Raw genomic sequence first — 16,167 nt, forward strand, 5'->3', positions numbered from 1 at the left:
AGCACCTTGCTGCATATCAGTGGGGACATGAGGACCCAAGTCCACGCTGATATCCCTCCTAGACAGGTCTACGAGCCTCTGCCATCTATGCATCATAGATAGCCATCTATTCTCCATAGATAGCATGTGGCACATTGGCTGCTCCATGCAGGTGGCCATCCTATACATGGAAGACCCTACAGTCACCATTGTCTGCGACACGGTGGTGCTAATGTTGGAGATGGACGCCTCCATTCTCTGAACATTTGCAGACATCGAGCTCGTAAAATCTCAGAGCCTCCTGCACTTCTTGCTGCACCTCCAGGAGTGCCCTCTTTCTGGATGGCCCCCCGCAGAGCTGGGAGCATCCAGCGCCCTCCGATGAGTCTCCACTGCTGTCTGTCTCCACCAACTGCTCTTGCTCACTTGTGACGGACCCGGTGACTACTCTATCTTGCGTTGGACCCACCGAGGTGTGCATCTCTGCACTGGTGCTGGGTGCACTCATGTCTGGTGACGCTGCGCCCTCAGAGGCTGGAAGCTCCTCTGAGGAGTCGTCCTGCTCGCCTTCTGGACAGTTGGTGGGGGAGGGGTTCTTGATGGACCTGTGGGAAAGTAAAGAGATGAGTTAGATATGTCATATGAAGAATGGGTGCACACACCATTCAGTGGCTGATCACATCAGTCCCTATATGAGTGAATAATATATACCATGTAGCTGTATATGTAATTCTGTCACCAGGTTGCGGAGATGTTTCCCTCTCTCTGTCTCCCACCTCCAGTTGCTTAGCCACTGCCGAGACTTCCAACGCAGCCGCCTCTGCTGTTTTGAGGGTCGCAAATGATGGAGGCCCAGCTCCAGTTCTCTCCCCCTCCCTCTTATTGTGTGCTCTCTTCTCCTGCAAGGAGGGGAAGAGGAGAAGGTTGAGTGAGAGTGATGGAATGAGTGGAAGGAATGGATGGGTTACATCTTTAGAAGGACACTATGGTGGATTGGGCCGGCAATGCCAAGTGGGCTCTTTTGCGTGTTGTTAATTGGTATGATTGCATTAGGATGAGGGTGACTAGTAAGATGAGGATGTGATAATGTAGATAGAGCGAGAGGGATGGGTGGACGTGCAAGGTATGTTGGTGTGATTAAGGATATGCAGGAGTAAGGTTGGGAAGGCAGAGTGACAGGGATTTTGATGAGAGGCACAGCAGGATGAAGTTGAATGTGGCTTTGTACTCACCTTTCCAGATCTAATGAGATCATTGAAACTTTTGCGGCACTGCATCCCTGCTGTTGACCTCCTCTGCAATTTGGAGCCAGGCTCTTCTAGTCTCCTGCAGAGGTCTCTTCCGCCCATTGGAAGGGAAGAGGACCTACCTGTGTGCTCCGACTCCCTCCACAAGGATATGGAGGGAGTCATCGGAGAACCTGGGTGCAGCCCTCACCCGACCCGCCCAGGTGTGATCTCTGCTGGAAAGTGTGTCCAGAGAACAGGTGAGGGTAGAATGTGATGCTCTCTATGGTCAAATAGCTTGCTGCCATACATGAAGATTGAGTAGCGGGATGAGATAATGGAGGCATGAGAGTACTGAGGAACCCTATCAGACTTATTACACAAGACGACAATAAGAGCAACAAGTAAAGGAGAGCAGATGTACCAACTTAGCAATTACGTATAATGACAAACGGAAACACAAGCGATACTGTTTCAGATGCACCTGTTCTGATATGTGCTATACAACTGAAATCTCATAACCTGTTTTCCTTTTACAGATGCTGACTGACCCACTGTATTTTCAGCATTTCCTGTTTTTAATTTAACTGCAAGTAAGTACAGGTCAATGCTCACCACCAATTGTATCTGGGTCCATGGGTCCTTAAACTACTGAGGAATCATAGAGCCCGAGCCCATGGTCACAAACGATTCCGTGCATTTCCTAAGTGCTGGTAAGGACACAGATCTGTCCCCGGAAAAATCTGACCTTGGGCTTCGCACCACCCAAGGAACAGGAGTTGGCCATTCAGCCCTTAGAGCCTGTTCTGCCATAAGTTCATGGCAGATCTGCATCTTAACTCCATCTACCTGCCTTGGCTCCATAGCCTTTTATAAGTGTATAAAAGGGAATGCAAGAAAGCAAGAATTAGGAGCTGGAGTAGGCCATATGGCCCCTCAACCCTCAAGCCATTCAATATCATGGCTGATCTTTGACCTCAACTCCACTTTCGCGCCTGATTCCATTTCCCTCGATTCCCCTAAGAGTCCAAAAAGCTATTTTTTTAAAAATCTGTTCCTGGGATGTGGGCATCGCTGGCAAGGCCAACCTTTTTTTGCCCATCCCTAATTGCCCTGGAGGTGGTGGTGGTGAGCCACTTCTTGAACCGCTGCAGTCAGTGTGGCGAAGGTACTCCCACAGTGCTATTAGGGAGGGAGTTCCAGGATTTTGACCCAGCAACGATGAAGGGACGGCGATATATTTCCAAGTCAGGATGGTGTGTGATTTGGAGGGGAACTTGGAGATGATGATGTTCCCATGCACCTGCTGGCCTTGTCCTTCTTGGTGGTTAGAGATCACACGTTTGCGAGGTGCTGTCGAAGAAGCCTTGGCGAGTTGCTGCAGTGCATCTTGTAGATGGTCCATGCTGCGCCGGTGATGGAGGGAGTGAATGTTTTACGTGGTGGAATACAATTCTGCTGCTGCTGATGGCCCACAGCGCCTCATGGATGCCCAGTTTTGAGCTGCTAGATCTGTTCTGAATCTATCCCATTTAGCACAGTGGTGGTACCACACAACACGATGGAGGGTGTCCTCAGTGTGAAGACGGGACTTTGTCTCCACAAGGACTGTGCGGTGGTCACTGCTCCCAATCCTGTCATGGACAGGTGCAGCTGCGACAGGTAGATTTGGTGAGGACAAGGTCAGTCGGTTTTTCCCTGGTGTTGGTTCTCTCACCTCCTCTCGCAGGCCCAGTCTGGGAGCTATGTCCTTCAGGACTTGGCCAGCTCGGTCAGTAGTGGTGCTACCGAGCCACTCTTGGTGATGGACATTGAAGTCCCCCACCCAGAGTGCATTCTGTGCCCTTGTGCTTCTTCCAAGTGGTGTTCAACATGGCGGAGTACTGATTCATCAGCTGAGGGAGGGCGGTAGGTGGTAATCAGCAGGAGGTTTCCTTGCCCATGCTTGACCTGAAGCCATGAGATTTCATGGGGTCCAGAGTCAATGTTGCGGACTCCCAGGGCCACTCCCTCCCAAATGTATACCACTGTGCCATCACCTCTGGTGGGTCTGTCCTGCCGGTGGGACAGGACATACCCAGGGATGGTGATGGAGGAGTTTGGGACATTGGCGGAAAGGTATAATTCTGTGAGTATTACTATGTCAGGCTGTTGTTTGACTAGTCTATGGAGATAGCTCTCCCAATTTTGGCACAAGTCCCCAGATGTTAGTGAGGACGACTTTGCAGGGTCGACTGGGCTGGGTGTGCCATTGTCATGTCCAAAGTCGGTGCCTCGGTCCATGCCGGGTAGTCTGTCAGGCTTTAATCTTATTATTGATTTTCGTAGCAGTTTGTTACAACGGAGTGGCTTGCTGGGCCATTTCAGAGGGCAGTTAAGAGTCAACCACATTGATGTGGGTCTGGAGTCACCAATCTACTCAATCTCGCTTCGTAGGACAACCCTCTCATCCCAGGGATCAATCTAGTGAACCTTCGTTGCACCGCCTCTAAGGCAAATATGTCCTTCCTCAGATAAGGAGACTAAAACTGTGCACAATACTCCAGGTGTGGTCTCACCAAGGCCCTGAACAATTGTATGAAGACTTCCTTACTCTTGTACTCCAACCCCCTTGCAATAAAGGACAACATGCTATTTGCCTTTCTAATTGCTTGCTGCACATGCATGTTAGAACTCTGATTCCTGTGCAAGGACACCTAAATCTCTCTGAAAACCAACATTTAATAGTTTATCACCATTTAAAAAACATTGTTTTTCTATTCTTCCTACCAAAGTGAATAACCTCACATTTCCCCACAATTTACTCCATCTGCTAACTTATTGTCCACTCACTTAGTCTATCAATATCCCTTTGCAGGCTCTTTGTGTTCTCCTCACAGCTTACTGTCCCACCTAGCTTTGTATCATCAGCAAACTTGGCTACATTACACTCGGTCCCTTCATCAAAGTCATTAATATAGATTGTAAGTAGAGGAAGCCCCAGCACTGATCCTTGCGGCACCCCACTAGTTACAGCCTGCCAATCAGAAAATGAACCGTTTATCCCTACTCTCTGTTTCCTGTCCATTAACCAATCCTCTATCCATGCTAATATATTACCCTCAAACCCATGAGCCCTTAACTTGCGTAACAACCTTTTATGTGGCACCTTATCAAATGCCTTTTGGAAATCTAAATATACTACATCCACTGGTTCCCCTTTAATTACCCTGCTGGTTACATACCCAAAAAACTCTCTATTTCCCTTTCATAAAACCATGTTGCTTCTGCCTGATCATACTATGATATTCTAAGTGCCCTGTTACCTCACCCTTAATAATGTATTCCAGCATTTTCCTGATGACTGATGTCAGGCTAACTGGATATAATAGCAAAATACTGAGTATGCTGGAAATCTGAAATAACAACAGAAAATGCTGGAAACACTCAGCAGGTCAGGCAGCATCCGTGGAGAGAGAAACAGGGAGAGCTGTTTCGCTCTCCACAGATGCTGCCTGACCTGCTGAGTGTTTCCAGCATTTTCTGTTGTTATTTCAGGCTAACTGGCCTGGTTTCATTGCTAGGGGGATAGAATATAAAAATAGGGAGGTATTGCTTCAGTTGTACAAGGTATTGGTGAGACAGTTTTGGTGTCCATACTTAAGAAAGGACATACTTGCTCTTGAGTCAGTACAAAGAAGGTTCACTCGGTTAATCCCGGGGATGAGGGGGTGGTCATATGAGGAGAGGTTGAGTAGATTGGGACTCTACTCATTGGAGTTCAGAAGAATGAGGCGCGATCTTATTGAAACATATAAGATTGTGAAGGGGTTGGATCGGGTGGATGCAGGGAGGATGTTCCCGATGATGGGTGAAACTAGAACTAGGGGGCATAGTCTTAGAATAAGGGGCTGCTCTTTCAAAACTGAGATGAGGAGGAACTACTTCACTCAGAGGGTGGTAGGTCTATGGAATATGCTGCCCCAAAAAGCTGTAGAAGCTACATCATTACATAAATTTAAAACAGAAATAGACAGTTTCCTAGAAGTAAAGGGAATTAAGGGTTACGGGGAGCAGGCAGAAATTTGGACATGAGTCTAGGTTCAGATCGGTCATGGCCCTGTGGGTAGCGGAGCAGGCCCAGAGGCCGTGTCGCCTGATCCTGCTCCTATTTCGTGTGTCTAATTCTGTTAGATTCAGGAGATGGTTCTGTGATAGTAGATTGGCGGTTAGGATCAGATCAGCCATGATCTTATTGAATGGTGGAGCAGGCTCGAGGGGCCGATTGGCCTACTCCTGCTCCTGTTTCTTATGTTCTTATGTTTTCTCTCTCCGTCCTTTCTTGAATACCTTCCAATCTGCTGGAACTGTTCTAGAATCTACAGCATTTTGGAAGATCACAACTAAAGCATCCACCTCTTTTAGTGCCCTAGGATGTAGGCCATCAGGTCCTGGGGATTTGTCGGCTTTCAGTCCAATTAGTTGCTCCAAGTACTTTTTCGCTGCCAATATTAATTACGTTAAGTTCCTCACTCTTATTAGCCACTTGGTTCCCCACTACTTTTTGGTATGTTTTTTGCGTCTACTACTGTGAAGACAGATACAAAACATTTGTTTAAAGTCTCTGCCATTTCCTTATTCCCCATTATAATTTCTCCTGTCTCAGCCTCTAAGGGACCAAGACTTACTGAGTGAGTGAAAGTGAGACTGAGGCAGGATGAGAGTGCAGGCGATACAGCGAGCAAACCATGTGTTACCCCGCTCACAGCCAACAGCCTCAAGCACACATTTCCAACCCCGAGCTGAAACCAAACCATCAGAGGTCCTGTTTATGCAATGTCTTCTCTTCCCGCTCCCACATCGTTACCTCTGATGTCCTCCACGGATCTATCCTTGGCCCCTCTCATTTCTCATCTACACGCTGCCCCTTGGCAACATTATCTGAAAATACAATGTCAGTTTCCACATGTACGCTGATGCACCCAGTTCTATCTCACCACCACCTCTCTTGACTCCCTCCACAGTCTCCGATTTGTCACGTTGCTTGCCCAAAATCCAAGATGAGCTTTCATAGACATAGAAGATAGGAGCAGGAGAAGGCCATTCGGCCCCTCGAGCCTGCTCCGCCATTCAATGTGATCATGGCTGATCATTCAAATTCAGTACCCGGTCCCTGCTTTCTCCCCATACCCCTTGATCCCTTTAGCCTTAAGAAATATATCCAACTCCTTGAATATATTTAATGTATTGGCCTCCACTGCCTTCTGTGGTAGAGAATTCCATAGGTTCACCACTCTCTAGGTGAAGAAATTCCTCCTCATTTCTGTCCTAAATGGCCGACCCCTTATCTTCAGACTGTGACCCCTGGTTCTGGACTCCCCAACCATCGGGAACATCCTTCCTGCATCTAGTCTGTCCAGTCCTGTCAGAATTTTATAAGTTTCAATGAGATCCCCTCTCATTCTTCTAAACTCCAGCGAGTACTGATATACCTATCAATTCCTCCAATAAAAGGCGAAGAGTTACGAAGGTGACTAAAGGTTTTTATTGACTAAATAACAGAGCCCACTCTCGTGGGTGATCCGATCCAAGCAGGAGGAATACCAGCCAGTCGCTCACCTTTATACCTGGCCTGGTGGGTGGAGCCAAGGCGGAGTCGGCAGTGGTCATCCCAGGTATAGCAGTGTGGCAAGAGGAGACCTCGTACCGTGATACAATAGTGGTCAGTGATACAGTGCTAACTACTAACAGTGATACGATAGTGAACGTGGTTTACCACATTCACCCCTTGTTTAGAATTAAGTCCGGCGGGGTGAAGTGTACTACCAATTCTGGTAGGTCAGTCTGTCCGGAGGCTTCGTAAGCCTCTCCGATCGCCGCAGCGGTGGTGTTGCCTTATCCGGTGCTGGTGCCTTATCCGGTGTTGATGCTGGTGTTTGCGTGGTCGGATCTCGGGGCCCTGTAGGGTCCTTGAGAAGAAGGCCACTGGCCTCCCCTCCTGGTTTAGGGTGGCGGCTAAGGCGAAGTCGGATGCGTCGCTCTCCACCTGAAAGGGGATGGACTCGTCCACTGCGTGCATCGTGGCCTTGGCTATGTCTCCCTTAATGAGGGAGAAGGCCGCGCACGCCTCCTCCGTGAGGGGGAAGGAAGTGGCTTTCAGGAGGGGTCTGGCTTTGTCCGCGTAATTGGGTACCCATTGGGCATAGTAGGCGAAAAGCCCCAGGGTTCTCCTAAGTGCTTTAGGGCAGTGGGGGAGGGGTAGCTCCATGAGGGGGCGCATTCTTTCTGGGTCGGGGCCGATGATTCCGTTCTCCACTACGCAGCCGAGGATGGCGAGGGCTCGTGGGGTTCCGGCATGCCGTCTACCTGGACTGAGGTTGGGGGGGGTGGTGGCGGTGTTTCCGGATCGGCTGAGGGTGCGAGGTCTCGTAGGGAGACAGTGTCCTCCCGCCCGTCTGGGTACGCCACGTAGGCGTACTGGGGGTTGGCGTGCAGGAGGTTCACCCTCTCGACCAGGGGGTCCGTTTTATGGGTCCTCGCGTGTTTCCGCAGCCAGACCGGCCCCGGGGCGGTCAGCCAGGTTGGTAGAGTGGTTCCCGTAGTCGACTTCCTGGGGAAAACGAACATTCGTTCATGGGGGGTGGTGTTAGTGGCCGTGCAAAGTAATGACCGGATGGAGTGCAGCGCTGTCGGGAGGACTTCTTGCCAGCGGGAGGTTGGGAGGCCCTTAGACTTTAAGGCTAAGAGGACGGCCTTCCATACCGTCGCGTTCTCTCTTTCCACCTGACCGTTACCTCTGGGGTTGTAGCTGGTGGTCCTGCTTGCTGCAATACCTCTCTCTAGGAGGAATTGCCGGAGTTCCTCGCTCATGAAGGAGGAGCCCCGGTCGCTGTGTATATAGTTCGGGAACCCGAACAAGGCGAAGAGGGCATTCAGGCACTTAATGACCGTGCTACTGGTCATGTCGGGGCAGGGGAAGGCAAAGGGGAAACGGGAGTACTCATCAACGATGTTGAGGAAGTACACATTACGGTCAGAGGACGGGAGGGGCCCCTTAAAGTCGATGCTCAGGCGCTCGAAGGGGCGGGTGCCCTTGAGCAGGCTTGCTCGGTCCGGCCTATAGAAGTGCGGTTTGCACTCCGCACAGGTCTGGCAGTTCCTGGTCATGGTCCTGACCTCCTCGATGGAGTAGGTCAGGTTGCGGGCCTTAATGAAATGGTAGAGTCTGGTGACTCCGGGGTGGCAGAGCTGGTCGTGGAGGGTCTGAAGCCTATCGATATGCGCGCTGGCGCATGTCATTCGTGAAAGGGCATCAGGGGATTCGTTCAGCTTGCCTGGCCGGTACAAGATCTCATAATCGTAGGTGGAGAGCTCGATTCTCCATCTCAAAATCTTGTCATTCTTGATTTTGCCCTTCAGCTTGTTATTAAACATGAAAGCCACCGAACGCTGGTCGGTGAGGAGGGTAAATCGTTTGCCTGCCAGGTAGTGCCTCCAGCGCCGTACTGCCTCCACGATCGCCTGGGCCTCTTTCTCGACCGACGAATGTCGGATCTCGGGGCCCTGTAGGGTCCTTGAGAAGAAGGCCACTGGCCTCCCCTCCTGGTTTAGGGTGGCGGCTAAGGCGAAGTCGGATGCGTCGCTCTCCACCTGAAAGGGGATGGACTCGTCCACTGCGTGCATCGTGGCCTTGGCTATGTCTCCCTTAATGAGGGAGAAGGCCGCGCACGCCTCCTCCGTGAGGGGGAAGGAAGTGGCTTTCAGGAGGGGTCTGGCTTTGTCCGCGTAATTGGGTACCCATTGGGCATAGTAGGCGAAAAGCCCCAGGGTTCTCCTAAGTGCTTTAGGGCAGTGGGGGAGGGGTAGCTCCATGAGGGGGCGCATTCTTTCTGGGTCGGGGCCGATGATTCCGTTCTCCACTACGCAGCCGAGGATGGCAAGGCGCGTGGTGTTAAACACGCATTTCTCCTTATTGTAGGTGAGGTTCAGCCGTTGGGCCGTACGGAGGAATTTCTCCAGATTCGCGTCATGTTCCTGCCGGTCGCGGCCGCAGATAGTGACGTTATCTAGGTAGGGGAATGTAGCCTGCAGTTCGTTCTGGTCAACCATCTGGTCCATCTCCCTTTGGAAGACCGAGACCCCATTAGTGACACCGAAGGGGACCCTAAGGAAGTGGTATAGGCGCCCATTCGCCTCGAAGGCGGTATACTGGCGGTCCTCAGGGTGGATAGGGAGTTGGTGGTAGGCCGACGTCAGGTCGATGGTCGAGAATACTTTATACTGTGCAATCTGATTGACCATGTCAGATATGCGGGGGAGGGGGTATGCGTCCAGCTGGGTATATCTGTTTATGGTCTGGCTGTAGTCGATGACCAGGCGGTTTTTATCGCCGGTCTTTACGACTACGACCTGGGCACGCCAGGGGCTGCTGCTCCCCTCGATAATGCCCTCTTTCAGGAGGCGCCGCACCTCAGAGCTAATGAAGGCTCTGTCCCCGGCGCTATACCGCCTGCTCTTGGTAGCGACGGGTTTGCAGTCAGGGGTAAGGTTAGCAAACAGAGAGGGTGGCGGGACCTTGAGGGTGGAGAGGCTGCAGGTGTTACGCGGTGGGCGGTTTAACGTTTGCTGGTTGTTGACTGTGAGTGGGGGGAGGAGTCCACCGTATGCTAGGGTTACGCTTTGGAGGTGGGATTGGAAGTCCAGCCCTAGTAGGACGGCAGCGCAGAGATGGGGGAGGACGAGGAGTTTAAAGTTTTTATACTCCGTGCCCTTAACCGACAGGGTCACGACACAGTAGCCGCTGATGTCCGTGGCGTGGGACCTCGATGCCATCGAGATTCGGCTGCGCGTTGGTAGGACAGAGAGGGAGTAGTGGCTCACCGTGTCTGGGTGGATGAAGCTCTCCGTGCTTCCGCTGTCGAACAGGCAGGTCGTGGCGTGGCCGTTCACTTTGATGTCCATCATTGACTTGGACAGATGGTGCGGGCGGGCTTGGTCCAGGGTGACGGAAGCTAGTGTGTAGCTGAGCGAGTCGTTGTCATCTGCGGGCGAGGCGGTCGGGCGTGGTGAGTAAAATGGCGTCTCCCACGAGGTAGGGCAAAATGACGGAGAAGATGGCTGCCCCCGTAGCTCACATGAGGCACTATTGGGGTCGGTTGCCCTAAACGAAGATGGCCGCCCCCATAGTTCGCATGCAGCACTGCTGGCCTCTGAGGATCCGCTCCTGCAGGCCTTGGAGAAGTGGCCTTTCTTCAGGCAGGTTTTACATATGGAGTTCTTGGCTGGGCAGCGCGACCTCGGGTGCTTCTCCTGGCCACAAAAAAAACAGCCGGCGGCCCGATCGCGGATGCCCGATGTCGGGGCCGGTGCCGGGGGTGGCGGGGCCGGTCGGGTCCGGGACGCCGACGCAGAGGTAGGTCCCGGGGGCGGCGCTGGGAAGGGTGCTGTGGTAGGGGTCGGGCCCGAGTCCCAGGGTCGCGAGCAGTACCTGGTGAATGCTTCCTGATCTTGGTGGGCCACTTCCAGGGAGATAGCGAGGGCTTCAGCTTTTTCCATGCTGAGGTCTTTAGCTTCCAGCAGTCTTTGCCGTGAGTACTCGGACCGTAGGCCTTTCAGGAATGCGTCGCGGATATTATCTTCAGTATTTTCGGCTGCCGACACCGATTTAAAGTCACAGTTCCTGGCGAGTGCATATAGCGCCTGTGAGAATTCGGCTACTGATTCTCCTGGCTGTTGCGGCCGTGATCTTAGGAGGTGCCTAGCGTACATGTAGTTTACCGGGGTCCGGTACTTCTGTTTCAGCAGGTTGATGGCGGTCTCGTAGGTAGTCATGTCCTCGATGAGAGTGTATACTCTCGGGCTCAGTTGTGCCTGCAGGACACTTAGTTTGGATGCCTGAGGGACACTGGATTCTCTCAGGTATGATTCGAAGCAGACCAGCCAGTGTTTAAAGTCTGCGGCTGAGTTTGCTGCTCGTGGGTTCAGGTCCAGGTACGGCGGTCTGAGGGCTCGCAGCCAAGCTGGCTGGTGTGGCTGTGCTCCTGGGAGCTGCGCTGGTGGCTCCTCCGCCGGTTGTGACTCGTTGTCGGACATCATTAAATTTAGTCAATAAAATTGATATACCTATCAATTCCTCCAATAAAAGGCGAAGAGTTACGAAGGTGACTAAAGGTTTTTATTGACTAAATAACAGAGCCCACTCTCGTGGGTGATCCGATCCAAGCAGGAGGAATACCAGCCAGTCGCTCACCTTTATACCTGGCCTGGTGGGTGGAGCCAAGGCGGAGTCGGCAGTGGTCATCCCAGGTATAGCAGTGTGGCAAGAGGCGACCTCGTACCGTGATACAATAGTGGTCAGTGATACAGTTATAACGAACAGTGGTGAACAGTGCTAACTACTAACAGTGATACGATAGTGAACGTGGTTTACCACAAGTACAAGCCCAATCGACCCAATCTCTCCTCATACGTCATTCCTGCCATCCCGGGTATCAGCCTGGTGAATCTTCGCTGAACTCCTTCCATGGCAATAACATCCTTCCTCAGATAAGGCGACCAAAACTGCACACAATACTCCAGATGTGGTCTCACCAAGGCCCTGTACAACTGCAGCAAGACATCCTTGTTCCTGTACTCAAAGCCTCTCGCTACGAAGGCCAACATACCATTTGCCTTATTAACCGCCTGCTGCACCTGCATGCTTCCGAACATGTATCGACTCCGTCACAAAGACCGCTTACTTCCACCTCCATAACAGAGCCCGTCTCCGCCCCTGCCTCAGCTAATTTGTTGCTGAAATCCTCGTCCCTGTCTTTGTTACCTCCAAACTCGACTATTCCACAGCTTTCCTGACTGGCCTCCTATCTTCCACCCTGCTTGAGCTTATTCAAAACTCTGCTGTCCAAACCCCATTCACCCCTCTGCTCACTGACCTACATTGGCTCCCGGTCTGCCAGCACCGCTACTTCAAAACTCTCAGCCTTTTGTTCAAATCCTTCCATGGCCTCGCCCCTCTTTATCTCTATAACCTCCTCCAGCCCTACAACCCTCAGATCTCTGCGCTCCTCCAATTCGGGCCACTTGCGCATCCACGATTTCCTTCGCACCACCATTGGCGGCCATGCCTTCAGCTGCCAAGGCCCCAGGTTCTGGAATTTCCTCCCAAAACTTCTTTGCCTTTCTACCTCTCTCTCCTCTAAGTCACTCCTTAAAACCTCTTCAAAGAAGCTTTGGGCCACCTGTCCTAATATCTCTATGTGGCTTGGAGACAAATTTTGTCTGATAACACTCTTGTGAAGTTCCTTGAGACGTTTTACTACATTAAAGACACTAGTTGTTGTTGATGCTTTGAATGATGTAGTTCCCATCAAGATTCCGGTCAGGTGCCTCTCAAGGACATTAACAATCAGGCCCCCTCACCTTTGATCCTGTTGCAGCCATGTACCAACTCAGGAGTAGTCTATACTTGTACTTCTTGCAATCTGGTATACTGTATTCACTGCTCACGATGCGGTCTCCTCTACATTGGGGAGACCAAACACAAATTGGGTGACCGCTCTGCGGAACACCTCCGTTCAGTCCGTAAGGGTGACCCCGAGCTTCCGGTCGCCTGTCATTTTAATTCACCGCCCCATTCCCACTCGGACCTCACCGTCCTCGGCCTCTTGCATTGTTCCACGGAAGCTCAGCGTAAACTCGAGGAACAGCACCTCATCTTCCGATTAGGCACTTTACAGCCTTCCGGACTCAATATCGAGTTCAACAATTTCAGATCATAACCTCGGCCCCATTACATTTTTACTTATATTTTTCATCCACACCTTTGTTTTGGTTTCCCTCCCCCCCTCCCCTTTCCTTTCCTCTCTCCCACATGGCAGCTGTCTCATTCTGCCAGCGCATTTCACACCTAATCTAGAGCCGTCTTTTGTCTCCACTAGTCCGATCACCATCTCGTCTCGTTTTGAATACCTCTTAATGTCTCTTCTTCTCTTTTGTTCTCTCCCAGCCCGGCCTCTTAATCCATTTCATTCCTTGTGCCTCTTTAGTCTTGTTAAAGGGTTTTGACCTGAAACGTTGACTCTAATTTCTCTCCACGGATGTTGCTTGGCCTGCTGAGTTTTTCCAGCATTTTCTGTTGTTATTCAGGAGTAGTCTAGTACTGATGAAAAGTCAGCGACTTGAAACGTTAACCCTGTGTTTTTCTCTCTCCTCAGCTGCTCCCTGACCTGCTGTGTGTTTTGCAGCATTTTCTGTTCTGATTTCAGGAAGTGTCCAGCACTGGTGCTACACCAATGTACCTCCCCTTGTCTGGCATTTCTAAATCACCACTCATTTGCTCCTTGGCTAAAAAGTTAACTTTAATCAACAAACGCTGCTCAGTATAACACAACTTTAAATATTTAATCAATGATTAACCAATGAAAGTTGTTTTGACGAGGTGCGTTTCGGTAGCCAATAGCTCAACGGTCCAGACCAGATAGTTCTAGGTTCGATCCTTTGTCTGTGCTGAGCCAGCTATGCTGCTAGTGGGATGCTACAATTAGCTTCGGTGTCCCCTGGGAAGAGGGAACCATTAGGGAAGGGATACTGCCACACAGCTCAAGCAAGCTGTACAACACATCAACCAAAGGGCATGCCATTCACTGACAACGATGAGTCAGCCTACAGGGAGGAGGTCCAGCATCTCGTGAAGTGGTGCGCCGATAACAACCTGGCCCTTAACTTCAAGAAAACCAAAGAAATCATTGTGGACTTCAGGAAGTCTAAAGGCGGAAGTCACCCCCCCATCCACATCAATGGGGCTGTGGTGGAAAGGGTGGACAGTTTTAAGTTCCTCGGAGTCCACATCACGGAAGACCTCTCCTGGTCCCTCAATACCTCCTCTCTGGTGAAGAAAGCCCAGCAGCGCCTATATTTCCTAAGGAGGCTGAAGGGATGTAACCTGTCACCCCTGATCCTCTCTAACTTTTACCGCTGCACAATAGAGAGCATCCTGATGAACTGTATCACAGTGTGGTATGGCAGCTGTAGCTACTATGACCGGAAAGCCCTGCAGCGGGTAGTCAAAACTGCCCAACGCATTACCGGCACCCGGCTACCGACCATAGAGCACATATACCAGAAACACTGTTTACGGAGGTCACGGACCATCATCAAAGACCCTACCCACCCCAGCCACAGTCTGTTCGCCCTCCTGCCATCTGGGAGACGCTACAGATGCATTCGCACCCGTACGACTAGATTTAGGAACAGCTTCTTTCCCAGGGCTGTCATCCTACTGAACTCCACAAATAAACTCTAAAGCCTGCACATCTGCCAATGCACTTTATTATGGTTATGTTTATGTTAATGTATTACAAGCCAAATGTATGTTGAATGTTTAAATATCTTAATCTAAATGTACACTCTCGGGAGCCGCAAGCCTACATTTCATTGTACTGCACTTGTGCACTAACAATGACAATAAAAGTTGATTTGATTTGATTTGAATCAGTATTCCCCAGCACCCCAGTGTGAAGCCAGCAGAAAGGACCATGGCAATATTTAGAGAAATAAAAACATAGGGACAGGAACAGGTCATTCAGTGCCTCGAGCCTGGTCTATCATTCAATTACACCAAGTCTGATCAGTATCTTACTATCTACCTGCCTTGGTTCCGTAACCCTCAATACCCTTGCCTAACAAAATTCTATCAAGCTCAGTTTAGAAATCTGCAATTGAACGCAGCCCCACCAACCTCAGCAGCTTTTTGGGGGAAGAGAGTTCCAGATTTCCACTACTGGGCTGAAGAAATGCTTCCTGACATCACCCCTAAACAGCCTATCTCTAATTTTAAGGTTATACCTTCTTATGCTGAACTCCCCGCACCAGAGAAAATAGTTTCTATCTATCTATCTCCCCCATCAACTCCTTTGACCATCTTAAACACCTCAATTAGATCAACCCTCAATCTTCTATACTCAAGCAAATACAAGACTCATCTATGAAACCAGTCCTCATGATCGAACCATTTTAGCCATTCTCTGTTCTGCAGATCAGCTCACACAACACTTGGATCCTATACTCAAGTACGCAATCCAGGCTGACATTCTAGTGCTGTATTGTTGGAGGAGCCGTGCTTTAAACACAATTTTGAACCGAGGCCCCATCTGCTTGTTCCATGGTTCAGGCTATTGATTCATAATTCCTATCATAGTGAACTCTCCCCCAGTGTCCTGGACAAAACTGCTCAATCAACATCATCCAACTGGTCTTTTATTACAGCTGGCCTTCCACTAACTCACCAAACTGTCGATTCTTTGTGTGTGAAGAAAGTCACAGAAATCACAGAAGTCAGGGCATGTTTGCAGCTATTCCACAAGGGGAGCATCAGGGAGCTTAATGGAATTCTCACCCAGTATCCACATGCCTGCGGAACCACAGACTACTGCAATGTGCGAGAGCTACAATAGGTGTTTATAGATATCTATTTAAAACTGTTACCTCTTTCTGAATCCAGCATTTAAGTGAAGGGATCAGCGACTTGACACCTTCCACGAGGTACTCTTGTGGCTGACAGCAGTCCTCCCTCATTTCTAAAGATGGAATCAAAGAATTCAAATTTAACAACTTAGCCATGAAGCACAAATACCAACCGTGTCATTTATTAGTCAGTTAAATTAGACTTTGATGAGAAAAACATCCAATAAAAATCATGGAGAGGGAGCACTGCCACACTGTCCAACCAACCACTGCACAACAGAAAGAGGGAGCACTGGCACACTGTCCAACCAACCACTGAAAGGGCAGCAGCACGGTGGCATAGTGGTTAGCACTGTTGCCTCACAGCGCCAGGGACCCGGGTTCGAATCCGGCCTCGGGTGACTGTCTGTGTGGAGTTTGTACATTCTCCCCGTGTTTTCGTGGGTTTCCTCCGGGTGCTCCGGTTTCCTCCCACAGTCCAAAGATGTGCGGGTTAGGTTGATTGGCTATGATAAATTGACCC

The 16,167-nt window shown here is 50.4% G+C and overlaps 1 protein-coding gene across 1 annotated transcript in view; it reads right to left on the reverse strand.

The window, feature by feature from the left end:
* Positions 1-16,167, reverse strand: part of LOC147105941 (lysine-specific demethylase 7B-like) — a 195,498-nt gene that overhangs the window by 124,941 nt on the left and 54,390 nt on the right. Inside the window, 1 exon segment of the mRNA XM_086009771.1 lies at positions 15,666-15,757. Within this exon segment, the coding sequence (XP_085865897.1) occupies positions 15,666-15,757 (92 nt within the window).

This window comes from Somniosus microcephalus, chromosome 16, assembly GCF_052327205.1.
Source record: "Somniosus microcephalus isolate GS21.2 chromosome 16, FLI_Smic_1.0, whole genome shotgun sequence".
In the NCBI taxonomy this organism is placed as follows: domain Eukaryota; kingdom Metazoa; phylum Chordata; class Chondrichthyes; order Squaliformes; family Somniosidae; genus Somniosus; species Somniosus microcephalus.